Source organism: Halichoerus grypus, chromosome 1 (genome assembly GCF_964656455.1).
Source record: "Halichoerus grypus chromosome 1, mHalGry1.hap1.1, whole genome shotgun sequence".
NCBI classification, from domain to species: domain Eukaryota; kingdom Metazoa; phylum Chordata; class Mammalia; order Carnivora; family Phocidae; genus Halichoerus; species Halichoerus grypus.
In genome coordinates this window covers 145,412-163,407 of record NC_135712.1, presented here as the reverse complement: position 1 = coordinate 163,407, position 17,996 = coordinate 145,412, and the positions used below count along the sequence as shown (strand labels likewise).

The 17,996-nt window shown below is 48.5% G+C and overlaps 1 protein-coding gene across 4 annotated transcripts in view; it reads left to right on the top strand.

Moving 5' to 3' along the window:
• PRMT2 (protein arginine methyltransferase 2) overlaps positions 1-16,733 on the top strand; it is a 30,145-nt gene extending 13,412 nt beyond the window's left edge. Inside the window, exons 5-12 of one of the 4 annotated variants that reach the window (XM_036081658.2) lie at positions 1,994-2,155; positions 3,140-3,304; positions 5,046-5,081; positions 10,277-10,452; positions 13,030-13,159; positions 14,018-14,154; positions 15,738-15,909; positions 16,555-16,733. In XM_036081658.2, coding sequence (XP_035937551.1) covers positions 1,994-2,155; positions 3,140-3,304; positions 5,046-5,081; positions 10,277-10,452; positions 13,030-13,159; positions 14,018-14,154; positions 15,738-15,909; positions 16,555-16,587 — 1,011 coding nt within the window. In that variant the 3' untranslated portion in view covers positions 16,588-16,733. Of the gene's footprint in view, positions 1-1,993; positions 2,156-3,139; positions 3,305-5,045; positions 5,082-7,392; positions 7,560-10,276; positions 10,453-13,029; positions 13,160-14,017; positions 14,155-15,737; positions 15,910-16,554 lie in introns of those variants that run through there. The other 3 variants (XM_036081662.2, XM_036081660.2, XM_078069006.1) reach the window with 3 other exon arrangements.
• Positions 16,734-17,996: the final 1,263 nt, after the last annotated feature.

The following is a 17,996-nucleotide window of genomic DNA, read 5'->3' as shown; positions in this document are numbered from 1 at the left end:
TACCTTTCTGTGGTCTAATTTGTCCTTTTTGTGTTTGTGACTTCTGGGTTTTGTGTCCTACTTCGAAGACCTTCTTCCCTCCAAGATTATAAATGTCCACACTTTCTTTTAGTACTTTTGTGACCCCATTTTTAACAATGAAATATTTAAATCAGTCTGGAGTTTACTAGTTGTAAAGAATAAGGTAAAATTACAACTTAATTTCCCCACAAATACCCAGCTGTTCCAGCATCAGTTATTCAATGAGCCTCCTTTTCCTGATTACATGAAATGCGTGTTTATCATATGTTAAATTTCTATGGTCTAGTTCTGTAATCTCTGTTTGTTTCATTGATCTGTTCATTTTTTCTGTCATTCCAGATGCTTTTCATTATTGAAGCTTTTAAACATCTGGGAGAGCTGGGCCTCTAGCAGTCCTCATACTTTTTAGTACTTTGATGGCTAGGCTGGTCTGTTTAATTTTTTGAAGCTAATTTTATTATCATTTGTTATTCACCCTTCCCCATGCCAAATTGGCTGGCATTTTAATTGGTATTGCGTGGAAAGTCTCCCATTAATTTAGGGAGAAGTGACATGATGGTAACATCACACTGACTGCCCATTTCTTCAGCCTTGTTTCTGACCATATAGGGTGCTGTATCTTTCTTGTTAAATCTATTCCTAGGTGGTTTTTGTGTATTGTTATTAAAATTGGTGGGGTGCAGTGTTCTATAAATATCAGATTAAATTGGTTTTGATAGTATTGTTCAAGTCTATGTCCTTACTGATTTTTTTTCTACTTCTCTATCAGTTACTGAGAGAAGGGTGTTGGGAGTCTCTGACCATAATTGTGAATTTGTCTATTTCTTGTTGCATTTCTGTTGCTTTTTGCTTTGTATATTTTGAAGCTTTGTTACTAGGTTCAAAACTATTTAGAATTACGTCCTTTAGCTGAAGTGATTCTGGTGTCACTGTGACCTCACCCTCTTTGTTGCGGGGAATATTCTTTGATCTGAAGTGTGTTTTGGGTGATGATAATGCCACCACCCAACTTTCTTCCCCTGACGTCAGCACGGTACACCTCAGCATCCTAGTTCTGACTTTCTACTTAGGTGGACGACTCCAGGCGGGATGGCTGAGTCCTGAGTGTGTCCACTCTGACCCTCAGTCTCTTTGTTTCTCAGTGCTCAGTGTCTGTGCGGAGCCACGGTGGGCTCGTGAAGGCCCTGTGCGCGCTTCCTGTCTGCTGACCTGGGCTGGGTAGCTTGCGTGGCTTCCTCGCAGCTGCGCTGTGTGCGGCTCGAGACCCGAGGCGTGGGGCGTGGGGGACGGTGCTCTGGGTTCAGCCCTTCTGGGCTCTGACTGCCACCCGTGGTTTCAGGGACCATTTGGAGGAGGCTTTCTCTGTTTCTCTGGGGAGTAGCATGATTCCCATGGGGTGTTATGTTATCTTGGGTTTCATGTGTTTTCCTCCCTCTGGACATGGCTGGGGGCCTTGAGCTCACCCCCTGAGGGTCATCGGGGTTGTGACGTCCCTCCGGAGCTATAGTTTCATGTGGGGTCTGTGTGCCTCCTCTAGCATCTCTCCTGGTGGCTTGTCCACATTCTCTCTTGGTGGATACTTGGCCAAGTTGTACCTGATGGGGAATTTGGTGGTTGCTCCTGTCTCAGGTGGGAACAGCGGTCAGGAGGGCAATGTCTGCGCCACCTCCCGAGTGGTCCACCCCTGCCTCTCTGCTCATCTGGCTGTTGGGGAGGTGTAGGGAGAAGCTGTAGGCAGCATCACACTGAACTGGAAGGATTCCAGAAGCTTCCATTTCATTCCTTCACTGTTGTATTTTTATCTACTGGCATATTTAGGTCTTTCGATTTTTGTGTCTTTTTGTTGCTCATATTTTTAGGCGTGGTATGGTGGGATCAAGGGGGTTAGCTCAGTCTCTGATCTTCCTTTTTAAACCAGAGCTCAGCACAGCTCAGATTACAAGCAATGATTCCTAATGTGTATTTCCTCTAGAAACTTCACTTGGAAATGTTGGCAGACCAGCCACGAACCACTAAATACCACAACGTTATCCTGCAGAATAAAGAATCCCTGAAAGATAAAGTGATTCTGGACGTTGGCTGTGGAACTGGGATTATCAGCCTCTTTTGTGCACATTATGCACAGCCGAAAGCCGTGAGTAAGACCCAGCTGCCCTTCAGCAGCTCCGAGCTGAGTCTTGGGGAAGTGTCATCCGTGTGCAAAGGCATCGTGTCGGTGAAACGGGTGGTGCGTTCTTGCACCCTGAGCCTGTCGGGTCATGACCTCGCTTATTGAGTCACAAACAGCACAGAGTAGAATAGGATGGAATAGAAAATACCTGAGTGAGTTGCATGTGGTGGGATATTTTTTGTAAAATGTCTATTTCAGTTAGATAGAGAAACACTTGTGTCCCTGTGTTGGGGCTGGGCCACTTGTGTAGATCACTATCCAAGTGTTATCCCTGCACCGAGCAGGGACCACCTGGTAAGGACAGAACAGACCAGTCTCTATGACCCATGTTGGGGTCCTTCATCCTCTTCCCTTCAAAGCATGTGTGGGGCCTCCAGAGTTGAAGGGTCATGATGGCCCCTGACACAGGTGGATGAAACTCCTAGTTCATAAGGGAAACTGCAGGACAGTGGTCCCTGGAGTTCAGATGCTGTCAGAACCAAGACGTAGCACTCAGGACCTTCCTCTGACAACCTGGGCTTGAAATTGTCTCAGCCACTGCTATCCTGAATGTCGGATTGTTCTCAGACCCGTGCTGGGAATCTCCGGTGTCAGTTACGGGGTATGTGGCTGTGTGTATGGGAGCCGGGCCACTGGGTCTGACCCATTAGGGCCCCTGCGATGGGTGCTCAGCGTGCATGCAGAGGCTTCTTTCCACCAGCAGCCCTCTGTCTGTTTCAGGCAGAAGGTAGAGTTAAGATTGGGGGTAGCTCCCTTGTTAGGGCTCCGTCTGTTGGAGGTCGCACAGTGTGGCCCAGCTGCTGTCCCTGCTATCCAGCACGCTCCCTTCCTTCTGTCCCTGTTTCCTCTGAGGCTGGTTCTGACTTGGCTGTAGCCACAGGCCCAGGGAGAGCAGATGACAGGCTGCTTTGTGGGTGGGACGCACACTGACGGCCCTGTGACGTGCAGGTGTATGCGGTGGAGGCCAGCGAGATGGCCCAGCACACAGGGCAGCTGGTCATGCAGAACGGCTTTGCCGACATCATCACCGTGTTCCAGCAGAAGGTGGAGGATGTGGTGCTGCCGGAGAAGGTAGACGTGCTGGTATCCGAGTGGATGGGGACCTGCCTGCTGGTAAGGGGCGCCGGGACACGCGGGATGGCCGTGGGTTGCGCCGAGGAAGTGCAGATTCCAAGGAAGGGGTGTGAACTGGGTTCGGGCTCTTGTGAGCAGAACATCTTGGGGAGAGCCGTGGCTGTCGTGCTCAGTCAAACCACCTGGTGCTTCTCCTGGCGCTGACTTCTGTTTAGTGCAGGGCAGCCGTGACGCCATAATGTCCCGCCGTCTGTGACGTGGACGGACCTTGAAGGCGTTATGCTAAGTGAAGTAAGTCAGAGAGGGACATGTGGTATGATCTCACTTACATGTGGAATCTAAAGACAGCAACACAAAACTCACGCACCACAGTCCTAGAAGAGGGATCACATTTGTGGTTAGCAGGGGGCGGGGGGGGAGGAATGGGAGGACTGTGGTCACAGGGTACAGACTTCAGGTGGCAGACAGGTGAGTCCCGGGCCATGATGTACAGCGTGGCGACTACAGCGCGCCCTGCTGTGAGATGTGTGGGACCGTCATTACCAGAGCACCTTCAACCCTCGAGCAACGTGGGTTTGAACCACGTGGACATGGGATTTACACGTGGGATTTTTTTTTATAAATATAGGACAGTACTGTAAGTGTATTTCCTTTATGATTTTAACATTTTCTTTTTTCTAGCTTACTTTATTGTAAGAACACAGTACACAATATAAATAACAAAATACATGTTGATTGACTGTTCATGCTCTTATTAAGGCTTTAGGTCACCAGTAGCTTATTAGTAATCAAGTTTTTGGGGAGTCAAAGGTTATATGTGGATTTCAGCTGCATGAAGAGTCAGTGCCCTATTCCCTGCTTGTTCCAAGGTCAGCCGTAGATCTAAGAGGTTTTATCACAAGGCAAAGTTTTTATCTTTTTAATGTGTCAATATGAGGTGGTAGATATTAACTAAACCTATTGTAATCATTTTGCAATATATATAAACCAAATTACCATGCTGTACACCTTAAACTTGTAATAATCCTAAAGAAAAAACATTGGTTGGTGGTATTTTTGAAAAAAGCACCAAAAAGCATGTACAATATGAGTCCAGTTTTTTTAAAAACCATACATAGTGGGGCATCTGGGTGGTACAGTTGGTTAAGTGTCCCCCTCTTGGCTTGGCTCAGGTTGTGATCTCAGGGTCGTGAGATTGAGCCCCGTGTGGGGCTCCGTGCTGAGCTCGGAGTCTGCTTAAGACTCTCTCTCCCTCTGCCCCTCCTTACTGTGCACTCACGCTGCCTCTCTCTCAAATAAATACATTAAAAAAAAAAAATCATACATAGCAATGACCTTGCTTCAGTTCCAGGTAAGATGGAGTAAGCACACTCCACCCTGTCTCCCAGTTAATACAGCTATAGATCCAAGACAGGGTGCAGGGAGATGCTGTTTGAGGACTTTGAAAAGCATATAGTAGCAGGAATGTTGGGAAAGAAGACCAGAGTTTGAAGTACACTGACCGGGTCTTGAGTTCATTGTTATTCCTTCTCTGTCTCTCTCTCCATACGTAGCTTCAGAAATTTAGATGAAAAAGATCCATTCTTTTGAAAACTGCAAACTTCCACAACTAACTCGCAATGAAGTAGATAACCTGAATAATGAAATAACTAATAAAGATATTGCACTTACAGTTGAAAACCTTCGGAAGAGAAATCTGTAGACCTAAATTATTTCACTGGCAAAATATGCAAACACATTTCAGGAAGAAATAACGCCATATCTGAACAATGTCTTTCAGAAAATGGAAGAGGACAGACTCTTCCCAGCTCATTTGGTGAGACCTGCATTACCTTAATACCAAACCCAAACCAAAAACTGCAACCTAATAACTCATGTTCATAAATGCACAAATCCTCAAAAATACTAGCAAATGTAATCCTGCAGTTAGAATAACATTCTAACAAAGAAGAGATTAGCTTTGGAATTCAAGGCTGGTTCAGTATGGAAAAATAAGTCCGTGTGATCTTTATTAACAGTCTACAAAAGAAAACTCACATGACTCTATCAATTAATGCACAAAAAGTTTGGCAATATTCAAAATATTTTTAAAATTTCTGTTGAGATGTCTTCTTTGATCCGTGTGTTTTTTTTTCCAGAAGTGTTTTTTAATCTCTCAAGTATTTTTTGATTTTCCAGCTATCTTTCTGTTAATTTCTAGTTTAATTCTGTTGTGTTCTGAGAGCAGACATTGTATAATTTCTGTTGTTTTAAATTTGTTCAGATGTGTTTTATGGCCCAGAACGTGTCTCTCTTGGTGAGTGCTCCATGTGAGCTTGAGAAGGAGGTGTGTTCTGCTGTTGGATGAAGTGGTCTGTAGGTTTGCATTATGTCCTGTTGGTGGATGGTGGTGTTGAGTTCGATTGTGTCCTTACAGACTTTCTGCTTGCTGGATCTGTCCTTTTCTGAGACAGGGGTGCCTGATTCATCTCTTTCTCCTTGCAGCTCTCTTTGCTTTTGCCTCACCCAGTGATGCTCAGTTGTTAGGTGTATAATGTCTTCTTGGAGAATTGACCCCTTCATCGTTATGCTGTGGCCTTCTTTATCTCTGATAACTTCCTTCCCCTGAAGCCTGCTCTGTCTGAAATTAACAAGTTACTCGGGCTTTCTTTTGATTAGTGTTAGAATCGTATATCTTTCTCCATCCATTTACTTTTAATTTATATGTGTCAGTATATTTATTCATTTTATTTTTCGTTTAAGTAATCTCTACACCCCATGTGGTACTTGAACTCATGACCCTGAGATCACGAGTTGCATGCTCTTCTGACTGAGCCAGCCAGGCATCCCTGTGTCCGTATATTTAAAGTGGATTTCTTGTAGACAGTGCCTAGTTGGGTCTTAGTTTTTGATCCACTCTGATAATCTCTGTCTTTTAATTGGTATATTTAGACCATTGGCATTCAGAGTGATTATTAATATAGTCAGATTAATATATCTACCATATTTGTTACTGTGTTCTATTTGTTGTTCCTGTTCTTTGTTCCTGTTTTTTTCTTTCACTCTTTTTTCTTATGTTTTTTTTTAAGCAAATAAAGTTAAGGAATTTAATGAGCATAAATTAAGGGTGAATTAATTTAATGCTCAGACGCATGTTGGTTTACAACCTGATATGAACATGCTTTGATAAAGTGAACAAGATTCATATTTTCATAAATTGATGTTATATTCACTTTGTAGACCATTTCCAACTTTTAAAAATATTCCTCAGTTGTAATCTCTCTTGAAGCTCACTTCTTTATGTGTGATCTATTTATCTGTTGTCTGTCTTCACTTCCATTGAGGTATAATTATAAAGTCATAAGATAGTAAAGTACAGGATGATGATTTGATATTTGTGTACATTATCGACAGCTTCCCCTCACCCCCTGCCCCACTGAGTTAGCACATCTGTCACCTCACAATGACGGCATTGTCACCTGTAGTCACCACGGTATGTAGTAGATACTCAGACCTGACTCAGTTAATAATTGACAGTTTGTACCCTTTTACCAATGTCTCCCTGTTTTCCTCACCCCTGAGCTCCTGGTAACCACTTTTTTACTCTCAGTGATTCTGTGAGTTCAACCTCAAATTTTTTTTTTTAAGATTTCACATATAAGTGATATGATGCAGTATTTGTGTATCTCTGTGGCTTTTTTCATTAGCACAAGGCCCTCTGGCTTCACCCATGGGTTTGCAGATGGCAGAGGTTCCTTCTTTCCCACGGCCGAGTAGTGCTCCGTTGTGCATGTCCCTGTCTGCGGCGACATGTCACACACGTGTCACGTCTGTGCCTCGTACTTGATCCATTCATCTGTCAGTGGACACCTAGGTTGTTCTCATATCCTGGTTATTGTGAACATAGGAGTACAGACACCTCTTTGAGATAATAATTTTGTTCCTCTGGATATAAAACCAGAGGTGGGATTGCTGGATCACATGGTATTTCTAGTTTTAATTTCCTGAGGAACCTCCGTACTGTTTTCCACACTGGCTGTTACATTCCCACTGACAATGTTCAGGGGTTCCCATTTCTATATATTCTTGCCAGCATTTGTTACCTTTTGTCTTTTTTTTTTTTTTAAAGATTTGTTTATTTATTTTAGAGTGAGAGAGAGGGAGAGAAGCAGACTCCCTGCTTGAGTGTGGAGCCTGACGCGGGACTCGATCCCATGACCCTGAGATCACAACCCGAGCTGAAGGCAGACGCTTAAACGACTGAGCCACCCAAGTGCCCCAGCTGATAAAAAGAAGAATAAAGTTGGAAGAATTACATGCTGCCTGACTTTAAAACTTAGCATAAAGCATAGTAGTCAAGACAGTGTAGTATTGGTGGAAAGGGTAGACACATAAGCCAATGGAATAAAATGGAGAAATAGATGCCTAAAACTATAGCCAATTGATTTTAACAGGGCAGCAAAATCAGTTTAATGGAGAAAAGGTAGTCTTTTCATTAGAAGATATTGGCAGTTAGTTGGCCATCCATATGTGAAATAAAAAAAAGAAGAAAGAAAAAAAGAGCTTCATTTTTAAGCCTCATACCTTCTACAAAAATGTTAATTCAAAATTGATTCTAGATCTAATAACTTGGACTATAAAACTATAAAACTTTCAGAAGAAATCTTGGGAGAAAATCTTCATGGGTTAGGCAAAGAGTTTTTAGTTGATTCTTAAAGCATGATCCATTAAAGAAAAAGTTGATATGCCAGACTATCAAAATTAAAAATGTCTGCTCTGTAAAAGAAAATGAAAAGCCATGGTAAGATTAGGAGAAAATATTTGCAAATCACATATCTAATGTGTATCCTGAATATACAAAGAACTCTCAAAATTCAGCAGGAAGAAAGTAAACAACCTAAGTGAAAAATGGGCAAAAGACTTGAATAGAGACTTTGTACCAAAGTATATATAGATGGATGAGAAATAAGCATGTGAAAAGACATTAAACAGGAACATACAAACTAAAACTAACGAGGTACCGCTACGCGCCTATTGAAATGGCTAAAATTGTAGTAATACCACGTGCCATGGACAGCTAAAACTCAGTAATGACACAGCCACCCTGGAAGACCGTTTGGCAGTTTCCTATAGGAAACTTACCCTCCGACCCCGTAATTACACTTCAGGGTATTGGTGTTGGAGAAGCAGGCTGTGCTCACACAGACCTGTACGTGAGTGTTCATACCAGCTCCGGTTACAATTGCCAAAAACTGCAAACAACCCAGGTGTCCTTCAGCAGGTGATTGGAAGCAGCTGTGGTACATCCACACAGTGGAATACTACTGGGCAATAAAGAATGAACTACTGGGGCGCCTGGGTGGCTCAGTCATTAAGCGTCTGCCTTCGGCTCAGGTCACGATCTCAGGGTCCTGGGATGGAGCCCCACGTCGGGCTCTCTGCTCAGTGGGGAGCCTGCTTCTCCCTCTCCTTCTGCCTGCCTTTCTGCCTACGTGTGCTCTCTCTCTCTCTCTCTGTCAAATAAATAAATAAAATCTTTTTTTTTTTTTTAAAGATTTTATTTATTTATTTATTTGACAGAGACACAGTGAGAGAGGGAACACAAGCGGGGGGAGTGGGAGAGGGAGAAGCAGGCTTCCCGCCGAGCAGGGAGCCCGACGTGGGGCTCGATCCCAGGACCCTGGGATCATGACCTGAGCCGAAGGCAGACGCTTAACGACTGAGCCACCCAGGCGCCCCAAATAAATAAAATCTTTAAAAAAAAAAAAAAAAAAAGAATGAACTACTGATACACAAATATGGACAAACCCCAGAGACGACATGCTGGCATCATTAAAGTCACATAGAGTAATTAAAACAGTGTGATACTATAACGAGGAAAGACACAGAACAGGATAGAAAGCACAGGACAGAACTTCTAGCCTATGAAGAAGTTGATATTATGAGTGAAAGAAGCCAGTCTCCGAAGAGTGTGTACTGTAGGATTCTGTTTATGTGACATTCTCAAAAAGACAAAGCCACAGGGAGGCCAGTTTGTGGCTTCCAGAGGTTGGAGGTGGTGGGAGGAGGTGACCACAAAGGATATCACGAGGAGTGCTTTGGGGTAATGGAACTGTTCCATATCCTGATTGTGGTTGTGTTACACAGATCCAAAGAAGTGTTAAAATTTGTAGACTGACTTACTATTGGTAATTTAACAAAATAAAATTAAAAATTATCTGTATACAATTTTCACACGTGTGCATGTGTGTGTACGTGAAGAAGAGTCCTTGAGGATAAGCTGCCAAGCAAACAATGGTTCCTTTTGGGTGCTGGGTTTACTCATGACTTTTATTTCTGTTTGTGCTTTTCTGAGTTTTCTGAATTTTTCCATACTGAACATAAACTACTTCTGTAATAAAAACTGCCTGAAGTTACTTAAGAAAAAGCCCCTCTGGGGCTTCCCATCGGCTGCAGGATGAAGTGCCTCTGGTCTTCCCTGCATGGTCCCTGCACACTCCCCACACACTCCCTGGTTCAGACACAAAGGCTGGCTTCTTGGGGCTGCTCCCAGCCCCCGCTGCCCATCTCAGGCATCACATGCCACCTGTCCGGTGCGTTCTGAGGGTGTGAGGTGGCGTTAAGCTGCTCTTATGACTTAAGTACCATATGAACTTCCGTGGCATGCCTGCTTTAATGTTTCATGTTTTTAAGAAGTGATCTCAGTCAACTTACAGGGTTACGAAAATGCTGAGAATACCCCAGAGGCCAGATTTATACGGTTTTACAGTGAAAACTCTGCAGTGCTTCGGGGCTGTTAAAAATGGAGTTGCAGTGGACTTGGGCTGACAGAGATGGTGAGAGGGAAGGGCTCTCCCGTCGGCCAGGCCCAGTTGTGAACCCAGTGCAGTGTGAGCTGGTGTGACTCCACCCCAGGCTGGGGTAGGGACCAGCGACACCACTGGTGTGGGTACGAGGTAAGTCCTCCCAGACCGTCTGTCGCAGGCACGGGCCTCAGTCACCATGTCCCCTGTGTGTCTCCCTCCTGTGCAGTTTGAGTTCATGATTGAGTCGATCCTGTACGCCCGGGACGTGTGGCTGAAGGAGGACGGGGTCATCTGGCCGACCACGGCCGCGCTGCACCTGGTGCCCTGCAGCGCGGACAGAGACTACCGCAGCAAGGTGCTCTTCTGGGACAACGCCTACGAGTTCAACCTGAGCGCCCTCAAGTGAGTGCAGCGGGGTGCGCGCCCGCGTGTTCCTGGCCGCCTGGCTGGGCGCGCCGCGGGCTTGCTAGACACAGAGTGCCTCCTCCGTCGTAGGGCCTGCCATGACGCGGATCTGAATTCATTCACAGGCCTGAGAGCTTCGCACGTTGACTTTCATGCCTTCAAACTCGTAACAGATGTGATGGGAAATGACAAGGCTTTTGCAGTCTAAGTTCTCAGATATAATGGGAAAAATGTGGTCATGGTTAGAAACCAGGCCTTTCTAAATATGTGGTCTGTTAACACACAAATACGTGTTCCTACTAAGAGCTATTCATTTTGAAAGGATCAGAAAATGTATTTGTGGAGTTGTTCCTGGCAGTTTGCAAAGGAAGCAGTGCTGCAGCATAGCATAATTGCTGTCCTCATTTTAACACACGGACACGCTTGTACAGTTGGACTTCAGGTTGTAATAGAAAATGATTGGCTGACACGGCCTCGTGTTTTTGGTGTTGCCTTTGGTAAGAGGACGTGACAGAAGCTAGCATGCCCTGGTTGTTCGGAGGCACCAGCGTCAGCCTGGAACGTGGGGGAGGCTCCCGCTGGTCAGGATCTGCAGGGAGCCTCGCTTACGCAGTGGGGGCCAGGTGAGCGTGGGTGCCTGCTGGCTGCCCCGATGGGGGGCTCTGGGCCTTTGTGGTTTCTTCTAAACAGTTCAAAAGACGAGATGATAATGCAAAGGTAAGAAATCTTCCCCAGTTAACATGTTGAAGCATTGCACTCTCGACCCGAGCCCCAGAGGGGATGGAGAGGAGAGGTCCCCGGCAGAGCTGTTCTGTCGTTGTCTAGGGGAAAATGGGCAGGCGGGGCTGGGAGGGTTGACAATAGAGCAGCGAGGAGGTTCCGATGTGGCCGGGTGTAATGTCTAAGCTGGAGGCACCGGGATGAAGGCAGAGTGGGCCTGAGACAAGGAAGGACAGAGCAGCGGCACAGGATGGACACGCGCAGAACGTGTGTGCGAGAGGTGGGGCGTGAGGGGCACAGGTGGCAGAGTGTTCTGGGCCATTGGTGAGCCCCTTGAAACCTCTTTCCTTCTCTCATACTGTACATTGAAATTTAATTTCACGTGGGTTTAAGAGTTTTGTGTTAAAACATCTGCATCAGGTACAGGAATCCGTGGGGGCCTCTGTGTCAGGCTTTAGCTAGGAAGTCAACAGGAAGAAGGCAGGCGGCACTGGACTTGAGTCTGTAAAAATCGACGTCTGTGTGTCAGCAGCATGAATACAATTTAAAAAGGCGGCGACTACTTAGAGGAAGTTGCTAGCTGACAGATCCTAGAGTCAGAAAAAGATGTATGTCCAGTGAAGTTATAGCCAAGTCACAGGAATAAGCAAGTCACAAAAACTAAATAGTCACCAGTTGATATTTGAAAGAAATCGCAACATCATTAGTGATTGAAATGCAAATTAAAATAAATGCCATTTTTGCCTACCAGATGAACAAAGATTAGACAGCAGTTGGTGCTGTTTGAGCTGCAGGTGAGATGGGGGAACGAGCCCGTGTGCCCAGAGCTGTGGGTGCGGGGGGCCCTGCAGGCTGGTGTCCGGCGTCCACCCCCATCTGTCCCGGTGCCACGTCGTGCTCTCATACACACAATGTGGGGAACAGACAGTGTTCCAAAGGAACGTGGCTGGGTTGCTGTATGTCCACCCAATGGATTAAGAGACGGTGAAAGTAGTAGGACACAGACCATGTCTACAGAATGGCTTCTACTGTGCATAAAAACATATATGAATATATGTCCGGGGGAGAAAATGACTAAATATATCCGAGTGCCGAGGCAAGGGCATGGGAAATTCAAGTTTTTTCTTTGTCCTTTTCTAGATTTTCCCAGTTCCTTATACGTGCATAATTATTTTTATCAGAAAATACTAAAAATATGTCCATATCGTGGCATCTTTATTTAAAATGTTGACTTTTAACTGCTATTTCAGAAGTTAGTGCTGTGCTTGATTTTTGAAGCGTTTCTGTGGTAAATGGTAGGTGACTTTGGGCAAGCACAGCGTTCAGCAGTGGAACGGGCGGGGGTTAGACGGGGTGACGACGAGACGACCGTGCAGGGGCTCAGCCCCTGTATGCAGGGACTCCTCCTGAGAGTCGGGCTCTACTTGCTGGTTCAGTACATTTCTTCCTGGGCCATCCACAACAGGAGTATCTTATTTGCTGTGACGATCTCAGGTCCGGTCCTCACCTTCTTACTCTGCGAGGTGATGAAATGTCCACGTAATGAGGTGAAGGCAGGCGAGGGACCCGTGGGAGGCTCCCGTGGACCTTCTGTCCACAGGTCAGGAGGAGGGCCTCGAAGTGGGTCCGGGCACTGCCCGTGTGGGAAAGGCTGGTTTCTGTGTGTTCAGGCCCCGTGAGGAGGATGGAGGTGGGAGCCCTCCAGCCCTGCCTCGGTGCCCTCGTGCGCTGGCCATGGCTTGGAATTCCTGCTAATGCCGGAGGGAAAGAGCGAGTGCTGTGGACGTGCGTGTGTGTGTCCCGGCCTGAGATGTGGTACACGCCTCAGAGCAGTGCCTTTGACTCTTTCCCTAGATCTTTAGCAATTAAGGAGTTTTTTTCGAAGCCCAAGTACAACCACATTTTGAAACCAGAAGACTGTCTCTCTGAACCATGCACCATCTTACAGCTGGACATGAGAACCGTGCAGATCGCTGACCTAGAGGTGAGAGAAGACGCGCGCTTCCCTTTCACCGTAAGGAAGCGGCCCACACACGCCGAGACTTCCGTGCGAATGTTATGAACTTGCCTTTGATTTTTCCAGTCTTTTTTTATGCTCTGATTTTGTATTTTATATTTTACATTATTTTCTTTATTGCTAACCTCTTTAACATCATCAGTCCTTCTTATATATATGTTTAATATTTTCAGCATCTTCAGATTCTAATCAATTATATCCAGTTTCTTCAAGGCCTTTCAATTAAAATTTTTTTCGCTACTGTTGATGACAGAATTCTTAATTCTTACTTTTACTTACGCCCTGTTGCCACGAGGTGGCGCGTGTGGATTCGGGAGGATCTCACTTTAAGGGTGTGCTGGGAGGCGCAGGTGCAGGAGAGTGGGGGTCACTGGGAGCCCCTGCTGGGGTCAGATGGGCAGAACAACGTGGGGACTGAGCTCTGGACTCTGCACTCAGCTTTGCAGAATAGAGACCCAGCCTGGAACTTTATTGATGCAAAGAATTGAGAAGAAACAGTATTCCACTCAAATTTGGGCAAATGAGGCCCAAATTGCTTGAAACCTTTTCTGATTATCTGCAGCATTTGAATTTATGATATCATTTTTAATACTTTCCGGAGGAGGAAATTTTATGTGGTGTTTGCTGTGTTCCACTAAACTAGCAAGTTACAGTCGTAGTTACTGAACTAGACGGTGGGGCTGCTGAGTGCGGTGCAGGGAGGTGGGATCTGTGAGGTGGGGCCAGGCGGAGGACAGTTGCTAATTCTTGCTCGGGGAGACCCTTGCGGCCTGGTGTGACGTGCTTACGGAAACCATGCCCCTTTCTTATCATTTGCTTGAACAGACAATGAAAGGCGAGCTGCACTTTGAGATCAGGAAAGCCGGCACTCTGCATGGATTCACAGCCTGGTTCAGTGTCCGGTTTCAGAGCCTGGAGGAGGATGAGCCCCAGCTGGTGCTGAGCACAGGCCCGTTGCACCCGTGAGTGTGCGCCTCCCGCGGGGGCTCCGCACAGCAGCCCCGGAGGAGCGGGCGCGGTTGGCCAGCCTGCGCGTTGTCAGCATGGCAGCCGTGGGCAGAGATCTGGCCGTGCTGGCTCGTTGGCCTGGGCTCTGCAGACCAGGCTGCCCTGGTCCTCGAGCAGGGTGTGCAGGCAGAGGGTGGGCGAGTCCCGGGGCCGTGCCCCACCCGGCCCTGCACTGGGCTTCCGTGGGCTGCCCTCTGACCCCTGCGTACATAGGAGCAGACTTGGGCTTCCTCAGTTGCCCCGGACGCTGCTTTAGCTTCCCATGGTCTCACACAAACACAGTCCACAGAGCTCTAGGGGCTTTTAACTCAGACTTCCTGGGGGAAGGTCAGTGCCTCTTGAGACAAATCTCTTAAAAAAAGATTTTATCTATTTGTCAGAGAGAGAGCACGAGCAGGGGGAGGGGCAGAGGGAGAAGCAGACACCGCACTGAGCAGGGAGCCCGACGTGGGGCTTGAACCCAGGACCCCGGGATCATGACCTGAGCTGAAGGCAGACACTGGCTGAGCTACCCAGGCGCCCCTCGAGACAAATTTTTTATGCAGTAACGTTTTGATGCTGCTCACTTGCTCGAGCATCCTGGGAAGCTGACGTCGTCTGCTTCTGTGCTGGACATGGCAGCCCCCCTGGAAACGCTGCCTGCCTCTGGGGCCTTTGCTGTCCTGTTCAGTAACTGCCCTGGACCAGGGAGGGTTGCAGCAGCGTCTGGGTTAGATGCTGGCTGTGGCAGTGGGCCCAGAAGGACCCCAGACGTCCTTCTGTAAAGCGGGGGCAGAGCCGAGGGGCTGTGTGCTCTGTGTGCTGAGTGTCCTGTGGCGGTGGCAGGGCTGGGGCTCCAGCCAGCCTTCCTTCCAGATCCGGCCAGCACAGATGCGAGCTGTCACCAGATGAGGGTAGGAACACGAGAAACCCAGTGGACAGTCATGTGCCTGGGTGGTCTTCCCCCAGTGTGTCCACACACAGGTGGGGTGGGGCTAGCAGGGTGCAGACAGGGGACAAACGCTCTGTGAAGGCGGAGAGAGACTCTCACAGTGGGTGAGGCAGGAGGGAGGGTGAGCCGGTGAGCGTGGCTGTGGGGTGCACGCCAGGTGTCGGCCAGAGGCGGTCGTGCCCTGCTCTCAGAGCCGGTAGAACCTAGAGCTTGGGAGTTGTGACCATTTCTCCCAAATGTTACAGTTGTCATGCTCACCTTCCGCCTGACTCTCCCAGGAATAATCACTTTTTTGGACTGCAGAGACTAGATCTCGGGCATTGGCAGCTTAGAGACCGCGCGGGGGACTTTGGGTAGATGCCTGCTGTGCCAGGATGCAAGGGGCCTGTGCCCGACCATGTGTCCTCTGAGCCACCAGCACCAGCTGCCCTCACTCTCCCGGAATCTGGGCAGCGTCCAGGAGCTGCGTCCGCCCTGGGTTGTAACTCAGTCCCTGCAACACACAGAGGCCGTCCGGGTCGTAGGGCTGGGCTGTGTCTGTCCCGCGCGCGGGTAAGCCTGAGAGTCCGGCTCCAGAGAGGTGACCTCATGCCCTGTGTCTTGCAGCACCACCCACTGGAAGCAGGTGCTGTTCATGATGGACGAGCCTGTCCCCGTCCTCACGGGAGATGTGGTCACAGGCTCGGTTGTGTTGCAGAGAAACCCCGTGTGGAGGAGGCACATGTCCGTGGCGCTGAGCTGGTCCGTCACTTCCACACAAGACCCCACATCGCAGAAAGTAAGAGACTTAGCTGTCAAGTCAGGTGCTGGGGCGCTGGTCCTGGGAGACGGGTCTGGGGTGATCACGTGGCCAGACCACATGGCCTCCTCTGCTGTGTTATTTTCCTGACCCTCCTGATGGGAAGTGAATGCTGTCACTTGCAGAACAGGAATCAGAGGGCGAGGAGGTGAGTCTGTGAGGGCAGAGGCCCAGCCCAGCCAAGGTCCACCCTTCGCGTGTCCAGGAGGCCCCGGTGGAGAGCCGGGGCTGGGGGCTGACCCACTGCCGGTGGTGCGTGATGTAGGCGTGTGGTGTGGGTCGCCTTCCCACCGTGGCAGCGGCTCGAGGGCTGAGGAACCATCCCGCCCACAGTGAAACTGTGGCCAGGTGGGGCCCGGGGCCTGTGTCTCCCAGAGGCTGCTGAGCGGGGGATTCTCATGGGTTAGTGCGGGGCAGAAAAGAAAATCAGAGGGCTTCTCTTTATGTTTTAATACCTCTTTTATGCTTTGTTTTATACTAATTGTATAAGTTTTAATGTTTGTCATTAAAAAAATTTCTGCACCTAAATGTCGTTCTTTTGTAAAATACTGTTATTAGGAAGTACTGAATGTTAATCATACTGAAGTGATTTCTGATTTGATTGCTTTGTTTTGTCTTTTTCAGGGTGGAGAGAAAGTCTTTCCCATCTGGAGATGACAGCTGAAGTTCCGTGGGAAGCAGTGTGCAGACACTGCAGGAGTGAACCCGAGCGAGCGGAGACGCACCGGGACGGGGGCCCACGTTCTCGCTGCCTGGCGGGCGGCAGCGCCCGCGTCTGTGGGCTCGGTCCCGTGGTCAGGGTCGGCCAGCGACGACTGCGCTGCGCTGGGCGGGAGCCCCCCACCGCCGTCACTGCCCGTGTCCGTCCTCTAGAAGTAGGCTGTGTCTCCGGGTGTCCACCAGTGGTGTCCACGGTGCCGGCTTGTGGGTGAGTCGGTGGCACAGTGTCCCTAGCTAGGTCTCGTTCTAAACTCGTAGGACACACACGCATCAACCTCGTACTCCTGTGACAGTGGCTCTTCACGCATCGTGTGTCATGGTGTCCTTGCTGCCCTGGTCCCTCCTGCGCCGTGCAGAGTGTGGGGTCCCTGCAAGCCGTGCGGGGCCTGCAGCTGGAAACGCATGTGACGGGACTCTGCATGGAAAATACAGTTGTAGAGACGTCTTCCAGATAAAGTATGTGTCGGCACACAGCACATGCCCAATAAATATTTTTAAATAAATGAATGTTGGTGTGTATCCCATTTCTGTGCACACACGCTCTGGTTACCAGCGTGGGGTCGCACTGTATGCCCTGCTTCGTCACCTTTCTCCTCCAGCCTGGAGGGACGGGTTTACAGTTTTTTGTGTGTATTGTTTTGATTTTTAGTTAACTTTTTATTGAAATATAAGCTATATAGCCCAACCGCATAAGTCATGAGTGTACAGATGGGTGAAATTTCACAGGGTGGACCTCCGTGTGACAGCGCCCCTTGCACTCAGCACCTCCCAAGGGTCGGTAATGCTGCACTTCTGACACTGTGGATTGCTTTTGCCTGGTTTTGAGGATTGCGTGAGTGGAGTTACAAGTTGTCTGTTTTCTCTAGAGTGTTTGTGTCCTCCCCAAATTCCCAGGTTGAAAACGACCCCCCAAGGTGACGCTATGAGGAGGTGGGGACTTTGGGAGGTGGTTAGGCCATGAGGGGGGAGCCCCCGTGATGGGATTTAATGCCCTTCGAGGGGAGAGTCCAGAGGGCGGCTCGCCCCTGCCCCCACGGGAGGACCCAGCAGAAGGTGGCCGTCTGGGAACCAGGAAGCGGTCTCTTCAGACACCAGATGTGCTGGGGCCTTGACGTTGGACGTCCAGCCTGCAGACTGTGAGAAAGAAGCTGATGTTTAGGCTGCCGGGTCGGTGGTGGGACAGTGTGGGAGCCTGGACGGTCTAAGGGTCCGTTTGCGTCTGCCTCCTTCAGCTCCCATTACAGGTGGGAGGCCGGTCCGCGGGTCGTGGGCAGTATCCTGCCGTCCGATGTGCCCCGGTTCACGTCTTCCTCCCCCGTGGGGGACAGCTGGCTTGTTCCCCGCGA